Raw genomic sequence first — 21,673 nt, 5'->3', positions numbered from 1 at the left:
AACAACCCGGGGGAACCGGGGCTCGGGAAAAGGGAACTGGCCCTGAACAACCCGGGGGAACCGGGGCTCGGGAAAAGGGAACCGGCCCTGAACGAACCGGGGGAACCGGGGTTCGGGAAAAGGGAACCGGCCCTGAGCGAACCGGGGGAACCGGGGCTCGGGAAAAGGGAACCGGCCCTGAACGAACCGGGGGAACCGGGCTGGAACACACCTGAGGAGGGAGCTGGCCCAGAACATGGTTGGGATGGGGTTTGGAACATGTGGCAGGGCTCTCTCTGGGCTCTGTGCAGTTGTGACAATAGAGGGGGCCTCATTAATCTATTCAAAGGCAGGTGCCAAGAGGATGGTGCCAGGCTTTTTGATGGTGCCCAGTGACAGGACAAGGAACAAAGGCCATAAACCAAAACACAAGACGTTCCACCTCAACATGAGAAAGACTTTCTTTAGGCTGAGGGTGGCAGAGCCCTGGAACAGCTGCCCAAGGAGGGCGTGGAGTCTCAGGAGACATTCAGGTCCCACCTGGACATGTTCCTGTGTCACCTGCTCTGGGTGACCCTGCCTTAGCTGGGGCTGGGCTGGATGATCTCCAGAGGTCCCTTCTAACCCTGATAATTCTGTGATTCTGTAGGGGTCCACATCTGGAGCAGGTGTGGGATGGTGGAGAGTGGCATGGGACACATGTGACACAGGGCACACAGGCAGGACTCTCCTCTGGAACAGAGGCTTGTGCTAAGCCACTCTAGCAGGAAAGGCATCCTGGGCTGGTCCTGTGGGTACTGGAGGGGTAGAGTACTCCATGGGAGAAACCTGTTTCCACAGCCTGGGCACCTGGCATGGCTCAAGGCTTCCACAGAAATCTGTGATAGGAGAATTAAGGAGTGTACTGTGGGGAAGGGGAGCCAGGCTGACGACCCCCATCCTGGCAGAGAAACCCTGGCCAGTACTGCATTACGAGATGCAGACATGAATTCAGGCAGAGCTAACGAAGCAAAGCACTGCACTCAAGTCAGTGTTCAGACACCCAGGAGGTGTGTTTTATTGCAAAGAAAACAAAACCACAGCCCTGCTATTTCCAGGGCCAGACACAAGTGTTTCTAAGTGTTCTCCAGCAGCAATCCCGAGCAGCAGCCAGGGCTTCTAGTTTGTGTCCGGCAGGAATGAAGGTGTTGAGAACGGCTCAAAGCCTGGCTGTCAGCTTAGATGAGCACATGAGGCTCCCATGAGCCAGCACAGATGAAGGTGCTTGTTGTGTCTGACTGTTGGAGCTGTCCCAAACCTGCTGAGAAGGATAGATGTGCTCCTGCATGGCTGCAAAGGCAGAGGGGAACAGACAAGTTGCTGATGGCAGTGGCTGCAATGGGACCCTGCTGCAATGCTCTAAGGTCATGCTGCAATAGTCCTTAGGATAACGTTCCTTCATTTCACACCATATCCTCTGCCAGAGGGATCCTTAAAGTGTCTCTTGAACTGTATCCTCAAGCTGCATTACATCCTTCACAGCACAATTACTGGATCACTCCTCGTTGTTTCTTTCCACCCTACACACCCCAAGGCGCCGTGCGGGATGCAGTCCCAGGACATGTTAGACTCCAGGTTACAGGCACAGTTCCAGATCTCTGGGTGACACCTTGGAATAATCTGCAGCTTGGCCATCCCAGCTCCCACCTGGCCATGATCCCCCAGAGATGGAGAGCCACTCTGCTCTTGGCCGTGCATCCAGACGATGCTATTGCTGGTGCTCCCCGAGGCACTGCACTGCTCTCAACAGCACCTGATGCTCTCTCTGAAGAACCACCTCCATTTCAAGGCAGAGTCCCTGCATTCTAGCTGTGGTCCCAAGGAGCAGATGGAGCAAGTGGCACACAAAGCAGGAAGATGGAGCTGAGACCCTGTGTTGCTACCCAGGGCCTCTATACTGGTGACTCCAGGGAATGTCCCATCTCACTACTTTGCAGACAAGCTTGTCCTCACATAAACCAACCTTGACATGCCTGGTACAAGCTCCTCTGCTCACAGTCGAGTCCTGCAGCCCCTAGTGAATAAAGCAGGTTATCCTAGGCAAGTCACAGGAAACAAATACCCAAAGCTAAGAGAAAAGTTCTCTTTTTTTTTTTTTTTTTTTTTTTTTTATTTTTCGTTTCCAACTCCCAACCACCACCAGGTGTCAGTGCGACCAAACATTTGGCAGATGGAATTATGGTGATGTCCGAGTAAGTTTTCCAGGAATTGCCTTGTGTCCTCCATCTGCTCTGTCACCTGGCACACCGCTCTGAGAAGTCCAGCTTTCACAGTTTTTATTAAAAAGAAGTTTAACTACATTAGGGTGATAGAAAAGCTTCCTGTTACAAATGCTAAGACAAAGGTTTTCTTCCTCTTTACATCCTCCCTGTGCAGAGCTGGAAATGCAAGCACTGGACAGAGTTAAGTGGGCTACCAACAGCCTCTCTACAGTGCTTCCCAGCCTGCAGGTCCCCAGAGATGACCCATCTCTGCAGGGCTGGCAGGAGAGGGACAACAGTGCAATCGACTTGACAAGATCAGCCTAGTGCAAAAAATGATACAGAGAAAAAACAAACTGTAAAAGGGTAAAAAGTATCACCAGACTAAAGTGAAATTCTAGATTTCTGTAGATTTCTGAAGCTAAACTGGGATCATACAGCCAGGTGCACCCTGTAAGAGACAGCAGAAAAGTGTCCTCAGCCTCACAACAGCCACCCTTAAAGTGTCTCTCAGATTACCTGGATACTCCAGACAGAGAAGAGCATCTCTGGAAAATCCTCCAGGCCACGAGAAGCCAGAAGAGCAAATTAGGAGAACTTGCTAGCTGATTATTGAACCCACATAGCCCCCTTGGTTTCTTTAAAGTTTGAAGACTTTACACGAGATTGGGAGGTGCTGAGCCCAGCCAGAAGCATTGCTTTATCAGTGCCTTGTTGTTTCTCTGAATTAGAATAGTGGAGAGAAAACAGGGCAGCAAAGTAGCTCTTAGCAGGGATATGCACCAAGGAAGCCATTTGTGGGAGAAATTATTTGCATCTGATTGGTGGCATTATCTTTTTAACAGCCACTGGGCATTCAAAACATATTTGATGAGGATTATTGGACTTGGAAAGATTTACATGGTGCAGCTGCCTAAAGGCCACTGGCTTGCCAGGCCCCGTTATGCTAAGTGCTATAAAACCTCAAATTTTAACTCCATGCTTTAATTTACTCACCATAACAACAATTTGCATTTAATCCTTTGAGCCCCAAAGTGCCTTCAACGCAGCCAATGAACTTGTGCAGTTTTACTGCACAAACCCATCAAATTCAGCAGGAGCCACCCACAGAGGGGTGGTCAGAGAGGGCCAGGTACGGCTGTCTGCATCCATGGACTGTCCCCCACTACCAACTGCTGGGGCAGGAGAAGGAACTCTGAGCATCTCTGCAACTCTACCAAGGTACAAAAGGAGCTGATGATCACTGTGTCCTACATAACATCAGGAAAGATATGGAGGCAGGCTAAAAGCACTGAAAATTGGAATCTGGATAGGAAACCAAAGGTTACCACCTTTCTTGAATCCTTAATAAACTGGTATCAGAGTGGTCCTCCATCGAGGTGATCTGTGATTCAGTTTGCATGCAAAGCGCTACACAAACCTCAACAACAGACTCTGGCACCTTGACTTCAGGCACACACCCACCAGGGAGGAACATGCTAGAGGTCTCTATACATACAGTGATAGATTTACAGGCTGCACATCTGGGGCCTCTGTGTACAAAGGTTCCCTTCAAGACCAAGTGTGAAGCTGCATCTTGCAGGAAGCAAGCATGCAGATCACCACCACTAGGGAGAGAAGTACTGGTGCCTCTGACCGAAGCAAGTCCCTCAATCCCTCAATGACAGAAGAAACAAATGTTCTGGGATTTCATGCTTGACAGTAGTTTAGGCAGGGCTCAGAGAACAATTACACATATTCACGTGCCTTTAGCACACATCTTCAGGGAGCTGGAGCCTCAAAGTTGCCTGAGGCATGCCTGAGAAACATTCATTGGGGAGCTCTTACATTCGATTTTCATCTCATCAGAACTGGCTCTTACATTGTTTAAATGCAGTGATTTTAAAGATGTTACCCCGATTTATACCTGTGGAATATTAAACACTTCCACCCTTCCCTCAGGGCAAGATGCTGAAATTGAAACAAAAGGATGAGGACATTACTGTTTCCCTATTTTAAAAGTTTCACATAGTCTTTATATTTACTGCAAAATGACCAACTGAAACCAAACTAAACTGAAAAATAGAACTGGAGTGGAAAAGGCCAGCCAGTTTAAAACTTACACAAGACAAGGGATATTTTCCTGCTGATTTCCCAGGCTATTGTGAAAGAGGCATGTAAACACCATTTTTGAGCAATGCTCCAACCTAAAGCACATTTCCATCTAAAATGCTGCACCATGGCACTGAATTCTCTGCAATCAGTCAAGCAAGGGTAAAGTGCTCAAACTTTGCAAGCTCAGCTTGGAGTTGTGGAGCTGAAAAAAGGAGTGGGGCTGTTTGTGGTAGCAGGGGTGAAATGAGATGACAGCAGGGAGTGGTGGGATGGGTGTTTTCCCCAAATGTAAACATCAGCTCTCATACAATTAGTAGCTGAATGCTAGAGCACTAAAAAACCTGTTTTTTACAGGGGGATTGCAAAGTCTGCCCAGAACATTGACAGAATCTTGGCTCCCCTCCATCCAGAATGCACAGGTTTTGCTGCACTTGCATGGACTGAATGTGGTCTTAAGGTCAGTATTTGGAAAGTGAATTTACTCCCCAAATCTGACTATGGGTGGCAGGCAGACCCACCAGTTTGTTTCTCCAATCCAGACAGTCTCAGCCACTACCACAGAGCTACAGTAAGTGCATTTAAAGGTGATGAAAGCATCGGTGCTACTGACAGGAACACACACACAGAGATCTATAAACCCACCCCTCCCGCTTCCCTCTGTTCCGTGATCCTCCTGGCTCCAAGCCTCAGATGCAGGCTCAGGACTTCCATAGGGAAAACTTTACCAAAGACTTGTTCAAAGGTTTTAAGAAGTTCCTGAGAAGCCACCTGATCCCATGGTCCATCAGTCAAGATAGGAGAAAAACAAGTGTGTTTAAGAGGGTGGTTCCCTCCTTTCTTTTTCTAAAGATGCGTGTCTTCCTCAAACACATCCACATCCTCACTGGCTTGCTTATTGATCAGGACATCCCAGCTGTCGGGGCCATTGATGGTGTTCCCCCCGTTCACACTCGGCTTCTTCTCCTGCATTTCCGACTGGCTGTCACTGGCCACGTCCAGAGTGGGGTTGTCATGGCAGCCGTTCTCAACAAAGCGCAGCTCCTCGCCGTGCGACTGCCAGGGACCAGAGGACACAAAGGGAGACAAAGGGGGACAGGTCTTAATGCTGCTGAGAAGCACAATCAGACCAGGCTATGAGGGTCACTGAGACCTTTGCAGAATCAGTGGGAGGAGGTAGATTTATTTCCAGCCCAACCCTCAGAGTGGAAATGAGCTGTCCTAAGCACATTTGCATCTCTCTTACACCTGAATGAACTCCACTGCTGCACCAGCAGTGTATCTAGCTACGTCCCATAATTGGACAGGGGAAAACAACTGCCCTCTTAACTTCCCAATCTCCTCCATCCCAAGGGCTAAGAGTCTGGCCACCTTCTCTACCCTTCCAGTGCTCACCATGTTCTTCATCTTGGGCAGGCGTCTCTGCCAGCAGTTGTAGATGAGCCCCAAGACGATGATGATGGCGCAGATGGAGCCGATGATCACCAACACCACAAAGAGCTTCCCATAATCACTGCGTGTCTGGTTAGGGTGCGACTGACAGCTTGTGGTGGTCGAGTAGTTCTGGATACCAATCTGGAAGGAAGGAAGCAGTACATTAAAAGTTCTAACCTGCAGGCAGATAGAATCCTGTTCAGACTTTCCAGGGTCCAAGTACAGGACCATGAATGTTGGCAGAGGAACTGAAAGCCAGGGTTGCAGACTCAGGTTGTACACAGTCTTACATCACTAGAAAGCTCATACCTATACATAACACCATTTTCCATGAAAGCTGACGCATCAGCAAATGACAGTAGGCACAATTTTATTTTGCTCACCTGCACAAGGATATCACACCTTTGCGTATGACACGGAGGCTTTCATGGGAGAAACTGTCCAAGATTGAGAGTCCCCAAGAAAAACTACGGGCCATTGACGGGTACTGAGGCTTTGGTAACTGCTTGGCAGAGAATGCAACCCTAATAAATAGGTTTCCAGTAAAGCTCAGGTCCTAAGAGAGCATAGTGGTCTTGAAAGTGGACAGCTGCCTGCTGAGCCTAAAAGCTTAGGAATAGCTGCCCTAGAAACTGGCCTCCTGTGGCTGTCAGCAACAGCCCAGGTTGGTCCCAGTGACTTGGCAGATTTGAAACAGGTTATGTATCAATTCAGTAATAAGTGTGACAGGTGTAAGAGAATATCCTCCCTCCTCCTTGCAATCTCATGCTGGTGCAAGGGCAGCACTGTGAGCAGAGTTTCATTACTGACAGAGCCAGAGAGCCAGAGGCATGGGGCTAGGAGGCTCTGGTAGAACTCACATTAACACAGTTGCAAAGTCAAACCTTGCACCCACACAAATCCTTCTTTCTGGACAGTTCTAGGTGCTGCTACTTCAGTCCCACAATTTCTACAGGGTTGGCTTTTTGCACTTTCTCTGGTGTAAGCCAATCAATACACCACTGAGCAGTTAATTTGTTTTGTCTAACTGCACCAGTTTGTTAGGTCAGGGAAAAACCTGAGAGGAGACAGCCAGCAAGGCAGTGGCTCAATCTTGCTGCTAAAATCAGCAAAATTAATCCAGTGGTTGGCACAAAAAACTCAAGCAGAATCAGTTTCTCAGTGCCTACATACCCCATAGGACAAAGGGGCAAAGGCAGAGATTGTGGAGCTGATTTGTTTTCATCTCTATCCACTTCCAAGCTGCCCAGGGTTAGAAGGGAATATGTGAGGCCTAGAGGAAGATGGCAGAGGAGTCTGGCATCCATTGACCCAGGTCCTCTGCCTGCCCTTGTGGAGGCAGTTGTTTCAGGAGTGAAATGCAGACCCTGGATTCGTAGAAGGCATGTGAATGTGTCAAGAGAAGCCAATGTGTACAAAACAGCTGGAGGGTGAGCAGGGCCAAATGTGGGGTTCTGCAGCACCCACACTGCTTTGGACAATAGTATGGAAGGGGTGACACTGAGAATCTTAACAAAATGAATGTGTGAAAATCAGTCTCACAACGAAGCCTGAAAAGTGGGGAGGGAATAACCCACAGTTACTCTCTTAAAAGGAGCAGACATTTGATGGCCTGGCTACTACCAGTGAGGGGAGAAGGGAGTTTGCCAAGCATCTGACTCATCTGTTTGTGTGCTCTGGGTTCAGCACTTCGTTAAACTGAGATATGCTCCCAGTTTTCAAGTTGCTTACTTTAATTGTATAACTGGTCTTAACAAACAGATGCAGGCAGACAAGCTCTTACCTCAGCTAAGCTCCTCTTAACATCCCCCAGTGCCATGAGAACATCTTTTGTAGGGATAACACCTGTAAAGTAGAGGAAGAGATCAGTGCTGCTCTCAGCTCAGGTTACTCAGTCAGATGTATTCATCAGTATAAAATCCCCAACAGGATGGAGGCAGGGAAACACACATTTTTGTTCATTGGTGTTTTATATCAGGAGGCTGAAAGAACACAGGATCACAGACAAGGGTACCTCCGAATAATCTTTAAAGGAGTAAAAAAATCCAGGGATGAACTAATAGCAGAGCAACCTAGGTACCCTCCCCACCACCACAGAAGCTCTCAGGATCTGTGTCTGCTCTGGGAGCAAGCAGCAGCACTCAAAAAGTCATGGAGACAGGTTCACAAAGGTCATAGAGGCCATAATGTCAACATTAGAAACCTCTGTCAGTAAGCAGGCAGGAAAAGGACCCCTGTACCAAAATGGGAAAAAAGACATGGTAAAATGGTCCAGTCCAGCCCACGTTCACTGTCAGTATTTGTTTCTTTGGGGATGAAGGAGGGCACTATGAGGACCATCCTAGTTCAGACAGGACTTCAGAATTGATAGGTTAGGAAGTGAACCAAGAGCAGGCTGTCATATCCTTCCATGATGGGGAGTACATAAGGAGAAACCTGACAGATGCTCAGGGAAAGGCAATCCAGGGAGGCAGCGAAGCTGAAGGCAATGTGCAGAAGTGCAAAGTGCAGTCCTTTGTGCAAGCAGTGAGGGACAACCCGGAAGCCAGATGTGAAGAAAGATGTTCTCAGTCCCTCCCCATCCCTCAAGTCCAGTGACCACTGAGAACTGGTGGGATTGAAATGGATTGGAAAGCAAAAGCTCCTTCCAAAATGGCTGTGTACCTCCATTTAAATATACTCCCCATCACAGAAGGCTCTTTCTGCCAGCACTTACCCTGTTCCCCTGCCAGCGTCATTAGCAAGTGCTTGTCATTCTCATTGGGTTTGCTCAGAGAGATGAGCCAGCGGTCCTGCAGCCCCTCTGCCTGCCTGGAGAAGGCATCCTCCACCAGTGCCAACAGCTGGGGACCCCTCTCCAACCGAAATTCCTCCTGCCACAGGAAAGGAATCTTGGTGAGTGCATGGTGGAGACAAGGCAGCTGTAGCACTGCAGGGCTGGCACAGCAGAGACCTCACATGTGCCCAAAAGCCAGCAGTGTTAAACCTGGTACAATGCTCTGCTGCACAGCGCCCCAGGCTGGAGCCACAAACACCTGCTGATTCACCAGCCTTCCTCCTCAGCTCCTGTGGCTGCCATGTGCCCCACACCAAGCTCTCCTGGCACGCAGGGATCCTGAAGCAACATGATGGTGTAAGGTGAGAAGGAAGAAGCCAGGCTCCTGCCCACAGCCAGCGCTGGGTCAGCAGGTGCTGCTCAGCCTGACGTGCTCCAGCCATCCCTCAGCAGGCGCCTTTGCTGCTTTCTCACTCCTGTGTTTCTATTCTCATCTCCAGTTGCCATGCCAACCTGAAGGCCACACAGATGATTAATAAAATGGAGAGTTCTTGTTGCCATGGCAATTTGAAGCACTCAGGGCAGGCACAGGCCTGTGCCAAAAATGGCCTAATTGGAGAAGACATCGATGACTGGAGCCTGAATCACAAGAGCCTGGCAGTGCCTCCTCTCATGAAATGATGAGTTTTGGTATGGGGAGGCAGGAGGAGCTGCATGAGGAAACAGCACTGTGATGCAGCACCATGATGCTCAGCTCTAGCTCATGGTCCCACTGCCAGTCTGAGGCTCTTTTTTGGGGGATGCAGAGGAAAGGGGAGCAGCTGAGCCAGGAGCAGGAGGACAGAAGCCAGATGTTCCTGGTGATAGGGAAAGCAGAGGATGCAGAGCACTGATCAATTCTCCATGGTGGAGAGGAGGGAGCAGAGAAGGAGCTTGAATGCACCTGTGCCAAGGTGGAGGTCACCTCCCAGTGCATAGCCAGGTACCACTGCTGGGTCAGATCCTGCAGTCCTCACTTGGGCAAACTTTCCAGGTATGTTGAGCAGGAGATTTGCCCAGGGAGAGACTGAAGTGATTTGCTTGCCTGGAGCACACTGGGAAGACAAACAAGCTTCCAGCTTAACCCAGACATGATCCCTGCAGCAGGTAAAAGCCTGGTGCCATGAAGTGTATTGAAGCTCAAAGCACAACCTTCTGGAAGGAGCTAAGCACCCTCCTTGTCCCTCAGCTTTTCAGTGGGACTCAATACGCACCAGATCATGGCACCAAAACATTGAAATATGTGAGGAATACCCACTCATACTAATTTAAACTACAGCACTTGTAACACAGGTTCTCCCTCAAAACCCTGGAAAACCAAAGACCACAGAATTCCGATACAGACACCAAAAAACAAAAGGGACAGGCAGACAGTAGGTGAGGCACCCAAACTGAGCAAATTACCAATGGTATGAAACAAATTGCATCAACACCAGTGGAAAGATGAAGAGGTTGATTCCAGCTTCACTCATGCAAAGTGGTAATGGGAGGCAGGGAATGAGGAGATGCTCATGGTTAAATATGTATGTCGACAAATGTCCCTTCGAATAAGGGGTAGTACAGCACAAATCATTCACTGGGAAATATGTTTTGAAGCATGAAATCAAGTAGAAAAACAGTTCAGTCCTGCCTATCCCAGGGCACCGTGTTCCTCCAGCAAGGCAGAACTGAGGATTCAACAGCAAAGACATAATTTGATCAAGAGACATCTGCACATCTGCTTTTCAGTTCTTCCTCTTACAGAGGTTTAAACAACACAAGTGACCACAGAAAGGAACTTACTACATATTACAAAATTAACTAGTATTTAAAGTCCACAGAGATGGGAGAGAGAGTGATGGGGACGTGAAGGAAACAGGGCAGGAGAACTCTGGTTTTCAAGGACTCCTTTTCTGCATTACAATTGTGAACTGTAGCAGAGATCCTTAAAGCCCTCCGCACTGGTTTCCCTAAATTAGGAGGAAAAAGACTGACTTTTCACCTATTCTTAGAGCAGTTGGCATGCCTTACTGTGTATAGAAATTTCCCCATTTTTCCTGTCCCCAAAAAGGTCACTTCCAAAAAAAGGCAAAACAAAACAACCAAGAACTCACCAGTTGTGGCAAGAGGTCAGTGCCAGAGAGCAACCCTGCAGTAACAGAACCAGCTGGCTCTGCCCACAGCAGGAGCTCCACAAAGCCGGAGTGCAGATGCACGAGGCCAGAACACAATTCCTCAATGAAATATTTTAGTCTCAGGTTGTCAGGCTTATAATAATTTCTTAGAATTATGAAAGGCACCTTGACCCCAGGCCTTTCACAACTGGTTTTTAAGTGCCTGATAAAAGGCCCAGCAGAAGAGAACAAGCCCTTTTGTCAGGGATCCACAACAGGCTCTGGGCTCATGAATTAACTGCAGCTTTATGAGGATGGATGTACAGGCACTGGATTAGCAGAGCATGGCTGGTTAACAGACACAGCTAACACACAAGATAATAGGGAAGAGGAGAAGAGACCCTTAAGGAAGATTTAGTGATAACTGCTTGATACTTATCCATGCACAATCCAAATGGGAGTCCCTGTTCCTCTGAGCCATCAGAGGATTGTTATTATATGCTGGAAGGAATGGAAGGAAAAGGAAGAGAACTTCATTCAGTCCTGTAAGAGGCGCAATGTTAAAAGCTCTCATGTCTCATGACAATCCAGGTACTGACTGGCACAGACTAGCAGCCAGAAGTTAGTAAAAAATCCAATATGGAACTGACATGTGCTAGACTTGGAGCAAAATCATCTCCCTCCACCCACTCTTTTTCCCTTTTGGAGAACAGAAATATTTCTGTCCTCCCCTTCTCTTCACAGCCTCTATATGTTGAAATTTAGTGTTTTTAAAATGTTTTGTGGTGAAAGCAGACAGGAGGAGCTGTGCCTGCCTTCACTTTCCCATACACCTTTGCCCCCGTGCCATGAAATCTCTCTGGACTGACTTACACAGTCAATGTTATCCGACATATTCAGGATGATATAGTTCTTTCCTGCAAGGTTGCTCCAGTCTTTACAGATCACCTGGAGAGACAAGACAAAGACAGCTGGGTTCAGGTGTGAATGTAACTCTGCTGCTGAAAGCACAGGGTACACAAGTGACAGGAGCAGGGCACTGTGCCATACTCCCAGAAGCACTTCTCAAAGGATGTGACCGTCCTTTAACTCTGTTTTAAGGAGCAATCACCATTTCAGTGCTAACATAGAACAGGGACAAAGCTACTCTGCCAGCTTGCCACAGCTCAGCTTGACCTTCCACTTCTATCTAGACTTAAGGAGGACACAGTTTCTCAGTGGAAAACTCTCTAGCCTGCAGCCTTATCAGCACTTAACACAAAACCTAACCAAGAGCCTCTGTGGTCCTTAAACAAACTGGTGAGAGAGAGCAGCACTTTGCAGGCAGGATAGGATGTACAGAGGGACTAAGTCACTTGCTCGGGCTCCTGAGTACCATGGGGCAGAAAGCAAAATTAAAAGCTTTGCTTGGTACTTTCTCACCAGTCAGCTCCTGCTACATATCTTCTCTTAACCAGCTGTCAGTTTGCTGGATTCAGGAACTGCAGTTCACCCCTCCTCTCCTACAGGCTCTCCTAGACCAACATCCTCACATATAACTGTACGCTGCTCCACCCGCTCTACATCTGGTCCCTGCAGGCAGCATTAGCAAAAATAGCACTTTCTTCTCACTCCCCTTCCAGAAATCCTTGGGGCCATGTTTGTCCTGACACTTCCAATAATGCAGGCTGGGGAAACAAGGAGCTTTCTCTGCTGTGCATGCCCCAGAAGAAAGGTGTTCAGCTTCTGTTTATCAGAAGCAGGATTTTGTGCAGCTAGGAAGATGTGAGGGGCCAGGGCTTTCACCAAGGACGATGGATACTCTTAAGAACTGCTGTGAATAACCCTCCCTGAAAATTCAGCTTTGATTGGGTGAACAGAAAAACATGCTTCCAGCAGTCAGACTTAGGGACAGGCTTAAACACTCCCCAGGAGTGAAGTAGGCAAATATCCCCACTGCAACCTCCCAGCCCAGCCCCTGCTCCCAGTGCAACCTGTGCAGAGTCCCAGGGCAGCTCCGTGGGCAGCATGGCCATGCGGGCGTCCCCAGCCTGGGGTGATGAGCTCCTCTCTGCTGCTGCAGTCTCAGTGGCTGACTCGGTGTCATTCCAAAGGGGATCTAGCTCAGGCTCATCAGCTCTGTCCCACAGAGACACAGAAGAGGGCTGCTGCTCACTACCAGGAAGAGTCTGGGTGCCTGGGGAGCTGCTTGCAGGAGAGGTTGTCCCCACAGGCATTTCCACTGTCTGCTCCATTTCGGTCAGTCTCGTGGGCTCCAGCATCTCCCGTCCCATTGTGGGCTCTGACACCTCCTCCCTGGCTGAATGCTCTTCCCCACCAGCCTCCACTGTGGTCTCTGCAGGCTCTGCTCCTGTTGTAGCCACAGCCAGCTCTGAATCTGCTCCCCCAACAGCCCAAGTGTCTCCAGTTGTCACCTCAAAGAGTTCTTCTGAATCAATGGGAGATCTTGCAGCAACTGTAGTAGAAAAAGTAGAGGGCACAGGTAGGCTTAGACCTGGTCCCATGCTGCTCCCAAGGTCTAAGCCTGGAGAAACAGAGTCCTCTTCTTGTCCTCCTATGGCTGCCTCAGTCACAACACCTGGCCTGGCAGAGGCTGTGGAAAACAGAAGGGAGAAAGAGTCCTCTTGGTCCACTGGTTCAGAAGATGTAACCTCTGGTCCAGAGGTCTGGAGGCTCTCCATTCCTCCTCTTGAGTGGTCTATAGGCAGCAGCCCCTCCTCTTCCTCTAGTGTGGAGAAAGGAGTGTGTAAGTCAGGCTCCACAAATTCTGCTGGTGGCTGGACAGTGGCCATTTCCCAGTTGTCTACTTGTGTCCCATTTCGTTTCAGCAGTGCCTTCTGAGATGAAGCAGGAAAGGTATAATCTAAAAAGAGATCCAAACGACTTCATGTTACATCTGAATTAAGAACTCTAAACGGCAAAGAATATCTCATGTGTCCAACCACTGGTGGGGGTCAAATGGCAGAGACCCTCCAAGAGCAGGTAGCTTGCCACAGCAAAGAACCATCCCATCCAATATGTGCACTTCTCCATCTACCCATCCCATCCCAGTAAACCCATATTCCCAAGGGATAATTTCCATCTTTGTTTTCCCCACATCTGCCTGTCCATACGCACTTTCACAGACAATAATAACAGTTTGAACACTTGGCATCCTAAAGTTGAGGTTATGAATGTTAGGAATTAGCTAGAACCCAGAGATTCATTTCAAATGAGATTGAGAAAGGTATTGGGGTGGTAGCAGCAGTCAGCCACAAGCTAAAAGAGAAATACTACAGGAGAGAAACTAAAGGACAGAAAACCAATTCCTCCTTCCTGGCACAGCCAAGTAATACCACCAAACCCTGAATCAACCTGGGCATATTTGAAATGCAGAATTTTAGTTTGTACAGCACTTCAGAGCAGAAAAGTCATCCCACAAACATCTGCATTAGTTTTGCTTTGTTACAGCAGCTGAATCTAACTCCCCTCCCTCCAACTACAGCCCCTGTTGTTCTGTGGCTCTGACCACGAATGGAAGTGTTGTTGCTAGACAAACACAGATGCTGAAGGAGATGCAGCTCACAAATGTAAGGTCAGAGCAGGCTGGGGTTTCTTCTGGAAGCTAACAAGGAGCTGGGGACCCAGGGAAAGGAACGTATCTGTAAGATCAGATATGTTTAGTTCAGGGTGGCAGGCACAAATCCAGCAAGCATATATCAACCTTCATCTTTCTTGAGAAACTGCTCATACCCACGGAGTTCTGTTTCAGGAGTCTGCATCCCAATTAACTCCCTTTCTCCCCAAGCCAAGCACAGCACATTCTCACTGAGAAGGGAAGGAAGACGATCCCTTCACAGCCAGAAATCAACCTCCTGCTCTGTCTATGGTTATTAAATAAATGACTGTCTGAAATTCCCAAGGCTCCTGTCTCCTCTCCTGCCTGCCAAAGCACATGCTCCACTAAGCACAGTGGGCAGCAGCTGTCTGGATGCCTTACAGAGATCTGCACAAAAAAACTCCACATATCCCTTGCTCGCTGCTGCCAGAGTGGGTGCAAGCTCCCAGGCAGAGAGGCCATGTCAGCATACACACCCACTGCCCTGGGTATTCCCTGGCAATCAGGACTGCCCATGCTACTCCTGCCCAGCCCTCCTCAGCAGAAACCACACTGTTCCATCCACCCCAAGCAGGAGGTGTAAAGATCCTCCTGTTCAGCTGGCAAGCAGCTTTCCTAACCCACAACTCATTCCCTTTAAGGTGTCAGCAGCTCTTCCCAGATGTTGCCCAAAGATGAGTGTTACCCAGCTGCTGACCTTCAGAGCCATGGTGTGGAGACTGGCCCCCAGTTCTGTCTGCAAAGAGCCCACTGGGATTCACTGCCCAGGGCAGGCAGAAGTAATGTTGCTTTGCTGCTGTGTCTCACTAGAGAGCACCCCGCAACTGACACCCTACCCAAAGACCCTGAGAATTAAAAGACTTTTGCTTCCCAACAGCCTGCTGCTGATGCTTCCTCATAGGCCAAGGAGGCCGGCAAGAGCAATCAGCGGCAACACTGACCAAAAAAACCCATCTCTCCTCCACTGCCTGGCACTGGTCTTCCCAAAGGCCTTCCCAACAGGTAACATCCCAGTGTCTGCAGACATGATCACTGCCTTGCTGGATGGATGGCAGGAACATCCACAGGCCATGGGATTGAGGAGGTTTGGGTGGGACTGTCTTCAGACAGATAGTAAAGCTCCCAGGGCTCTGCTGCTTCTGCTGCTGCAGGGATAACTCAGGGTTTGCACCAAGAACCCCCTCTGCCTGGACATGATGTGGGTGAAAAGTAAGGGTTTTGCCCTTTAAAACAAGGCCCTGCCAGATATGATGTTATTTTCAAGGATCAGTAATCTAATCTGCCATCTCCCTTGCCTAAAGACATTCTAAGATATTCTCAAGTCCTTTACACCTTCTCTCTTCCATGCTCTTCCTTCCACCTGGAGCAGAGCAGGAACTGGCAGGCAGATGGGCACAGCAAAAAACAAAACCACGAAAAAACAGCCTGAGGTTCATCCCACAGGACCAGAAATGCTCCCAGCCTGTCAGCTCTCCTTTGAAGTCACACAATCAACCTTTCCTTAGAGTGCTCTGCCACAGATTCATTGGCTCCCGTGGGGGAAAGCCCTGCATGGTGCAGCTGTGCTGCCTTTCCACCAACAAGATCTAAAGATCTCAGAGGAACTGCTGCCTCTGCCATCTCTTCTGGGCAAAGAAAGTTTAGGACCCATCCCACTCTCTCCCAGCAGACTTCTATCTTACAAGGCAGCCAAAGATTGAAACCTGAGCTGCTTCTCTAGGCCAACAAATCAACAGGGTAGAAGCAGACACAGGAATCCTCACACTTGCTACTAACTGGGCTAACATTCCCACTTGTCATCAGTTTCCCCACTACCCTGCATGTTAAGCTGGGAACATCCTTCTGTCTAGTTCTTAAGACCTCACTGATTAGAAACTCAACTCCTCTCAAATCCTGAGAGGGCTATTACTCAGATTCAAGTAGGGAACAGTGAAACTTGAGGCACAAGGGTGCAGGATTGTGCTCCTTAAAACAAGGATCTCTCCATATAACCCTGTCACCAAAGGGGTTCAATCCCTTTCCAGGTTCAGGAAGGATCACAGAAGCATCAAGGTTGGAAGAGACCTTCAAGATCTAGTCCAACCATCAACCCATCAGCACTATTATCATTCCTAAACCATATCCCCAAGTGCCACATCCAGATGCCAACTATGATGAGTCAATCCTTCCTTCCAGACTCTTCAGCTAGACAGTTCCTGTCTGGAATCAGCTCCTCCTGTCTCACTAACAAGGGCATCTGCCAACTTCTCAAGATCAGATTTAAGGCACTCATATTTCTTTTCGTTTACACCCCTGTTCTTTGATTTGAAGGAAGTTTTGTACCCTGTCCATCTCCCTGGTATGATATCAGCCCCTAAGCTAGTCCCAGCACATTCTTCCCAAGCCTCCATCCAGACAAGCTGGCCTGTCACTCATCTGTGCAATGCAGAGCTAAGAGCTTGCCCATTTGAAGAGTCTTCTCAGCATTTCCCTTGATTGCTCTTCCCTCCAACCCTCAGGGAACTCAAAGGGCATCTCCCACTTTTAGCATCTCTTCCAGCATTCAGGTAGCAGGTCCCCTTCAGCAAGTGGTTTACAACCCCTGAAGGTAGAGGACAGCTTGGCCCACCTGGCTGTCCTCTACCTTCAGCAGACCCAGTACAGCTGGTCCCCATACTCTGGGCACATGGCAGTGCACCCCAAGACCTTCCCACCTTCTGTGCCAGCGCCACCCACTTCCCTTCTCACCACTTTTGTGGGGAGAAACAGCAACCACAGAACAGAGAGGCAGAGAGACACAGCAGCCTGTGCTCCTGCTGCAGGAATGGGACAGAGTCTTCTGCTAAAGGAGACAGGAATTATGGAGCTGGCTGCAATGCCAGATTGGCCTGGCCTGTTTATCAGCTCATCTAATTTCAGGGAGGAAGCAGAGCTCTGCCAAGCCCAAGGATGCTTGAGAAGGGAGAAGGCAGTAACTGCACACAGCATCAGCTCCTTCCCTGACAGGGTCTGCTGTCTCTCACCAAGGTCAGCAGTAGGCTGGAGCACAAGAGGAGCTTGTGGCCACACACAGACATGGCATGTGCCCCTTTCCCACCAGAAACAAGAGCAGCCAAGCAACAATGGAGCCAGCATGATCACAGGGGGGGACAGCTCAGGAGAACTGGAATGATGAAATTGTCCCAGAACCTATGGCAAACAATCTAGCAGGGATGGACCAGAGGAGTGTGGCAAACAGACACAGCTCTACATCATGTACCCTCCCAGAGCTTCTCAGCCACACCATCCCCTTGGGAGTCTGGCTCACTGATATGAAATTACACACCTCTGTCTCACCTCTTTACCACCACATCCTTAGCTTCACCCCTTAATGGCTTCCATCAGTGGTGATATTATGCATATTGCAGCATCCAGCTGCCTCCCGCAATCACCCAGCTTTTCCCTTCCAAGCTCTCTTACAAAAACCACCAGGCAGTATTTTTTTAAATAAACCATCTTTCACAGCCTTTCCAAGTCTTGCCCTTTGCATCTCCAAGCAGCCCCAGGTCTGGGTCACACAGATCCATTTTCTTTGCCTGGGGAGATGATTTTCCCTGGGAGAGGTGAACATGAGCTTCAAACCTCTGCAGAAGCCACCATTCAGGCAATGTCCTGCTTTCTCCAAAATCAATATCAAAACTTCTCTGACACCAGATGGACCAAGACATGGCACTGTGCCAAAGCACAATTCCCCAGACAGACATTTAATTCATTACATTTCTGCTTCTCTGTCATTCAGAAGAACTGCTCTCAGTTACTGCCCTTCAAGGTTCCCTGCCCTGTATTTGCTATTAACTGTTTAAAGCAACTGTGACAACTCAGGAAGAGAGTGATCCTCATTTTTTTAGTACACATAACCTGACCATAAGGTGTTTATTGGATTAAACTGGGAGATCATGTTAACCAGTGATTGAATTACTGATAACTAGAAGGTACTGTAATAAAGACCATTCCTGGGTTCCAATCACAACACATAACATCATTCACACCAAAACATCTGCCAACTTTGGGAATCACAAGGTGCACTCCACTGAAAATGCAGCCAGGGCTGAAACTGTATCTGCTCTCTTTTTTTGCAGCACAGAACAGTAAGGCTTACTGCAAAAAAGTCATACTCCAGCTGATTGAAACCACAGAGGGATTTCAAAGAGGCAAAATACAATTACTGGTGCTGGAATTAAGCCAGTTGGGGCTAATATACTAATCTTCCAGAAGAGCTAGGAGAGGTTATTATCTGCAACTCTGAGACAAGTCCACACACACAAAAGAGATCACAGTCAAAAGAGAGACCCAAAGTAGCAAAGTGATTAGGCCACATTGTAGTTGAATTTGCTTGAGGTACAGACTGGGCACCAAGGACTACTGTTCCCAAATAGCCTCATACCTTATTCCAGCTCAGCAGAGAGACTGCAATAAAGGCAGAATATCCTCACCCAAACACAGCTAGTCAGGGAACACCCTGCCCAGAGAAACCCTCTGTCACGGGTCAGCCTTTGGCAGCAATGTCTTCACAGAGCTGGCTTGTCCCAAGATAGATCACCCCTGTCCCTGTACACTAAACCAGGGCATAAACAAGAGGCATCCCAGGAGCTGAGCTAGGGCAGGAGGCTGCTCAGCACTAAGCTGCTTATGGAGACAGTCTTTACCAGGTGCTTAATTTCATTAATGATTGGCTTGAAGATGGTATTAAGAACTGCAGATCTGCGGTCAGTCTGGCAGAAGAGGCAGTAGATTTCAGTCAGGCTGAGAGATACCAGGATCTCTCTTGCCAGAGGCAAGTAATTCATCATGGAAAGAAGTGAATCTCACTATCAGAGAAGATGGAAGGTATTTTATTCCATTAGCTGGTCAGAAAACTTTTTCTTGAATATAGTCTTTCTAACATGTCTGTCCCACTATTCCTCATCCTAACTACCCTGGGAATCCCTTCTGCTAATTACTATGAATAATTAAAAGATTACAATTTCCTCCCCCATCCCACAAAGCACCACATGCTGTCCTAGGAAATCACCAATCTAAAAAAACTAGATTGGATAGCTCCCAGTACAGTCATCCCTTGGTCTTCAACCACCTTGGAGCTAAAAGAGCAGTCCCTGGCTGTAATGAAGTGAGCTTCATGCCAGCCTGCTGTAACACTGGGAAATGGGATGATGCACTCCAATCCTTGAGCACTCAGCTGTTGGGCAGGGGAGGAGAGGGACTGAGTGCCCTCAAGCACTAGGCATTCACAAGTGTTGTGTCCATTTTCAGGAGCCCACACTTCCCAGCAATTAATGATCAGGCTGCCTCACACTTGAGCCCTCACTGGAAGAGAGGAACATGTGGGACAGTGCATTCTGACCGAGCCAAAGGAGAACACTGAGAGCTGCAAACAGGGAGAACTCCAGGGTGGATACACCACCATGCAGCTCCTTCACCAAAAACCAGGGGTTCAAAGAGACCTACAACCCTACTGACTCCCATCTTCTAGCCCTAAAGCTGGATGAGATGTTTTATCTGCTGCCAAGGGTACCGGTGTAACGACAGGAAACAGGGGGACTGGAAGCCTCCCCACAAAATAAGATGGAGAAATGGGAAGAAAGGAAAGGAGGATAGGAAGGGCCAGATACAAGACCCTGCAGGTCCACTGAGTTGATCTGTGGCTCAGGCCAATTTACTTTGCTACCAAAGGTAAAGCAAAGCAGCCAAACCCAAACTACAACCAGAAGCTTCTGGGTTCCCTGGAAGCCTGAAGGGATGCAGAAGTAACAGGTTCACAGCTCCACTGACTTGCCTTTTGGCTGCAGTACAAATCACACTGCTTCTTTCCATAAGGATATAGCATCCACATTCCCACCAGACCTAATCCATCTCCTCCACGTGTGGCTCCACTGGGTAGCAGCTGTGCATGGGGTGACACATGCAAGTGCAGACTTCTGTGCACCCTCAGACAGAATGAGACAAATGTCAGGGCCCTTCCAAAGGTTAGTGTTCACTGATGTCAATATAGAATCACTCTTCTGTAACATAAATCTGCAAAAGCACATTATTCAGGAGAACCAGAGCCCTAGCCTGAGCTGTGCTCTTCCACTGGGAGTTTGTTCTCACTTTCTAATGGACTGACAGGTGGCCCTCGAAATGTTTTCTATAAATATTTTTAAAGGATGTTTTTTGTGCACTTAACAAAAAAAAAAAAAAAAAAAAAAAAAAAAAAAAAAAAAAACCAAAAAAAAGCAGCAGCTGCAGATTGTTATTGCTTTTTTGCTCTTGCAGCCTTGAAGTCACACAAAGGCAGGGCAGTCTCCCCACACAGAGTTCAGACAGACATAAAAAAGACAAGAGATGGAGATAACTAATTCAGCTTTTGAATAGCAGGAGATATGGCCTATCTGCAAGATCCTGTACCTGGACCAGTTCAGGCCCAATATCTTTGTATAAAGACAAAAAGAAGCCAGCACAGGTCTCCTTTCATAGCAGGTAATTTTTTCTCTTTAGGAATACAACAATCCTGTTCTGTGCCTTGATTGATGCAGTGTTTCCAGTGTGTGCCTGGGACAGAGCTACCAACTATGCTGGGCTACACTTCACTGAATGAAATCTCACATAAGGAAAACTTACACTACAAACTTTTTTTACTTAAACACAGCTGTCTAAAACTGTTTAATGGGTTTATACATTGAAAATAACCTAACAGATGTCATCACACAGATCCACAACGTATCACATGGCATCTGTCACACATGCAGCATGTAAGTTCCATCGGTTGGGTGCATCTCTCATACAGAGGCTTTGCATGACAGGAGAAGACTGCCCAATTTAGGGATGCTATTACAATATCCTTTATTGTAAAATGACACACGGCAGGTTTCTAATTAAATTTTAAGTAGAAATGTGCTCCCAGCTCTTGAATAATTCAAACTGTTCTATTAACCAAGGTTCTGAAATGCCATTGAGACATGAGCTCTGGACACAGCAACTGTCAGGGGAAGAAACAGCACTTGGAAGCAGAGCAGTGGTTAGCCGGGCAGCGGATAGGGCAGGGTATGCATAAAGGACAGCTGAAAGAGCACATCTGCTCCTGGAGGAAAGAACTGCAGGCGAGAACGGAAGGAGAGAGCGGCGTGTTCCGCATGCAAATGGGGCGAGGCACGTGCAAGAGGCAAGGCTGGGTTCAGTACCAGTCATCTCTCCCTCAATGCACAAGCACACGCTGTTCTCCAAGTCACGTCCCGATCTGTGAGGACATGCAGGTGCCTGCTGGCACACCAAGAAAAGCGTCGCTGAGCGCTGCCAGCGCGCGAGAGCAGCTGAGCCGGAGAGCGTCCCAGGGATGCGCGGCAGGAACGGCGCCATCCCAACGGCACATCCCAAAGACGGTGCCTTCCCAAGAGCACATCCCAACAGTGCCTTCCCAATGGCACATCCC

The 21,673-nt window shown here is 48.4% G+C and overlaps 1 protein-coding gene across 1 annotated transcript in view; it reads right to left on the bottom strand.

Moving 5' to 3' along the window:
* Positions 1 to 1,006: 1,006 nt before the first annotated feature.
* Positions 1,007 to 21,673, bottom strand: part of PODXL2 (podocalyxin like 2) — a 32,383-nt gene continuing 11,716 nt past the window's right edge. The window contains exons 3-8 of the mRNA XM_050979500.1: positions 12,626 to 13,515; positions 11,526 to 11,600; positions 8,461 to 8,617; positions 7,528 to 7,589; positions 5,706 to 5,885; positions 1,007 to 5,366 (exon numbers count right to left, since the gene is read on the bottom strand). Of these exons, the coding sequence (XP_050835457.1) occupies positions 5,157 to 5,366; positions 5,706 to 5,885; positions 7,528 to 7,589; positions 8,461 to 8,617; positions 11,526 to 11,600; positions 12,626 to 13,515 (1,574 nt within the window). The 3' untranslated portion in view covers positions 1,007 to 5,156. The remainder of the gene's footprint in view (positions 5,367 to 5,705; positions 5,886 to 7,527; positions 7,590 to 8,460; positions 8,618 to 11,525; positions 11,601 to 12,625; positions 13,516 to 21,673) is intronic.

This window comes from Serinus canaria, chromosome 12 (assembly GCF_022539315.1).
Source record: "Serinus canaria isolate serCan28SL12 chromosome 12, serCan2020, whole genome shotgun sequence".
NCBI classification, from domain to species: Eukaryota; Metazoa; Chordata; class Aves; order Passeriformes; family Fringillidae; genus Serinus; species Serinus canaria.
This window is presented reverse-complemented; position numbering and strand designations above follow the sequence as displayed.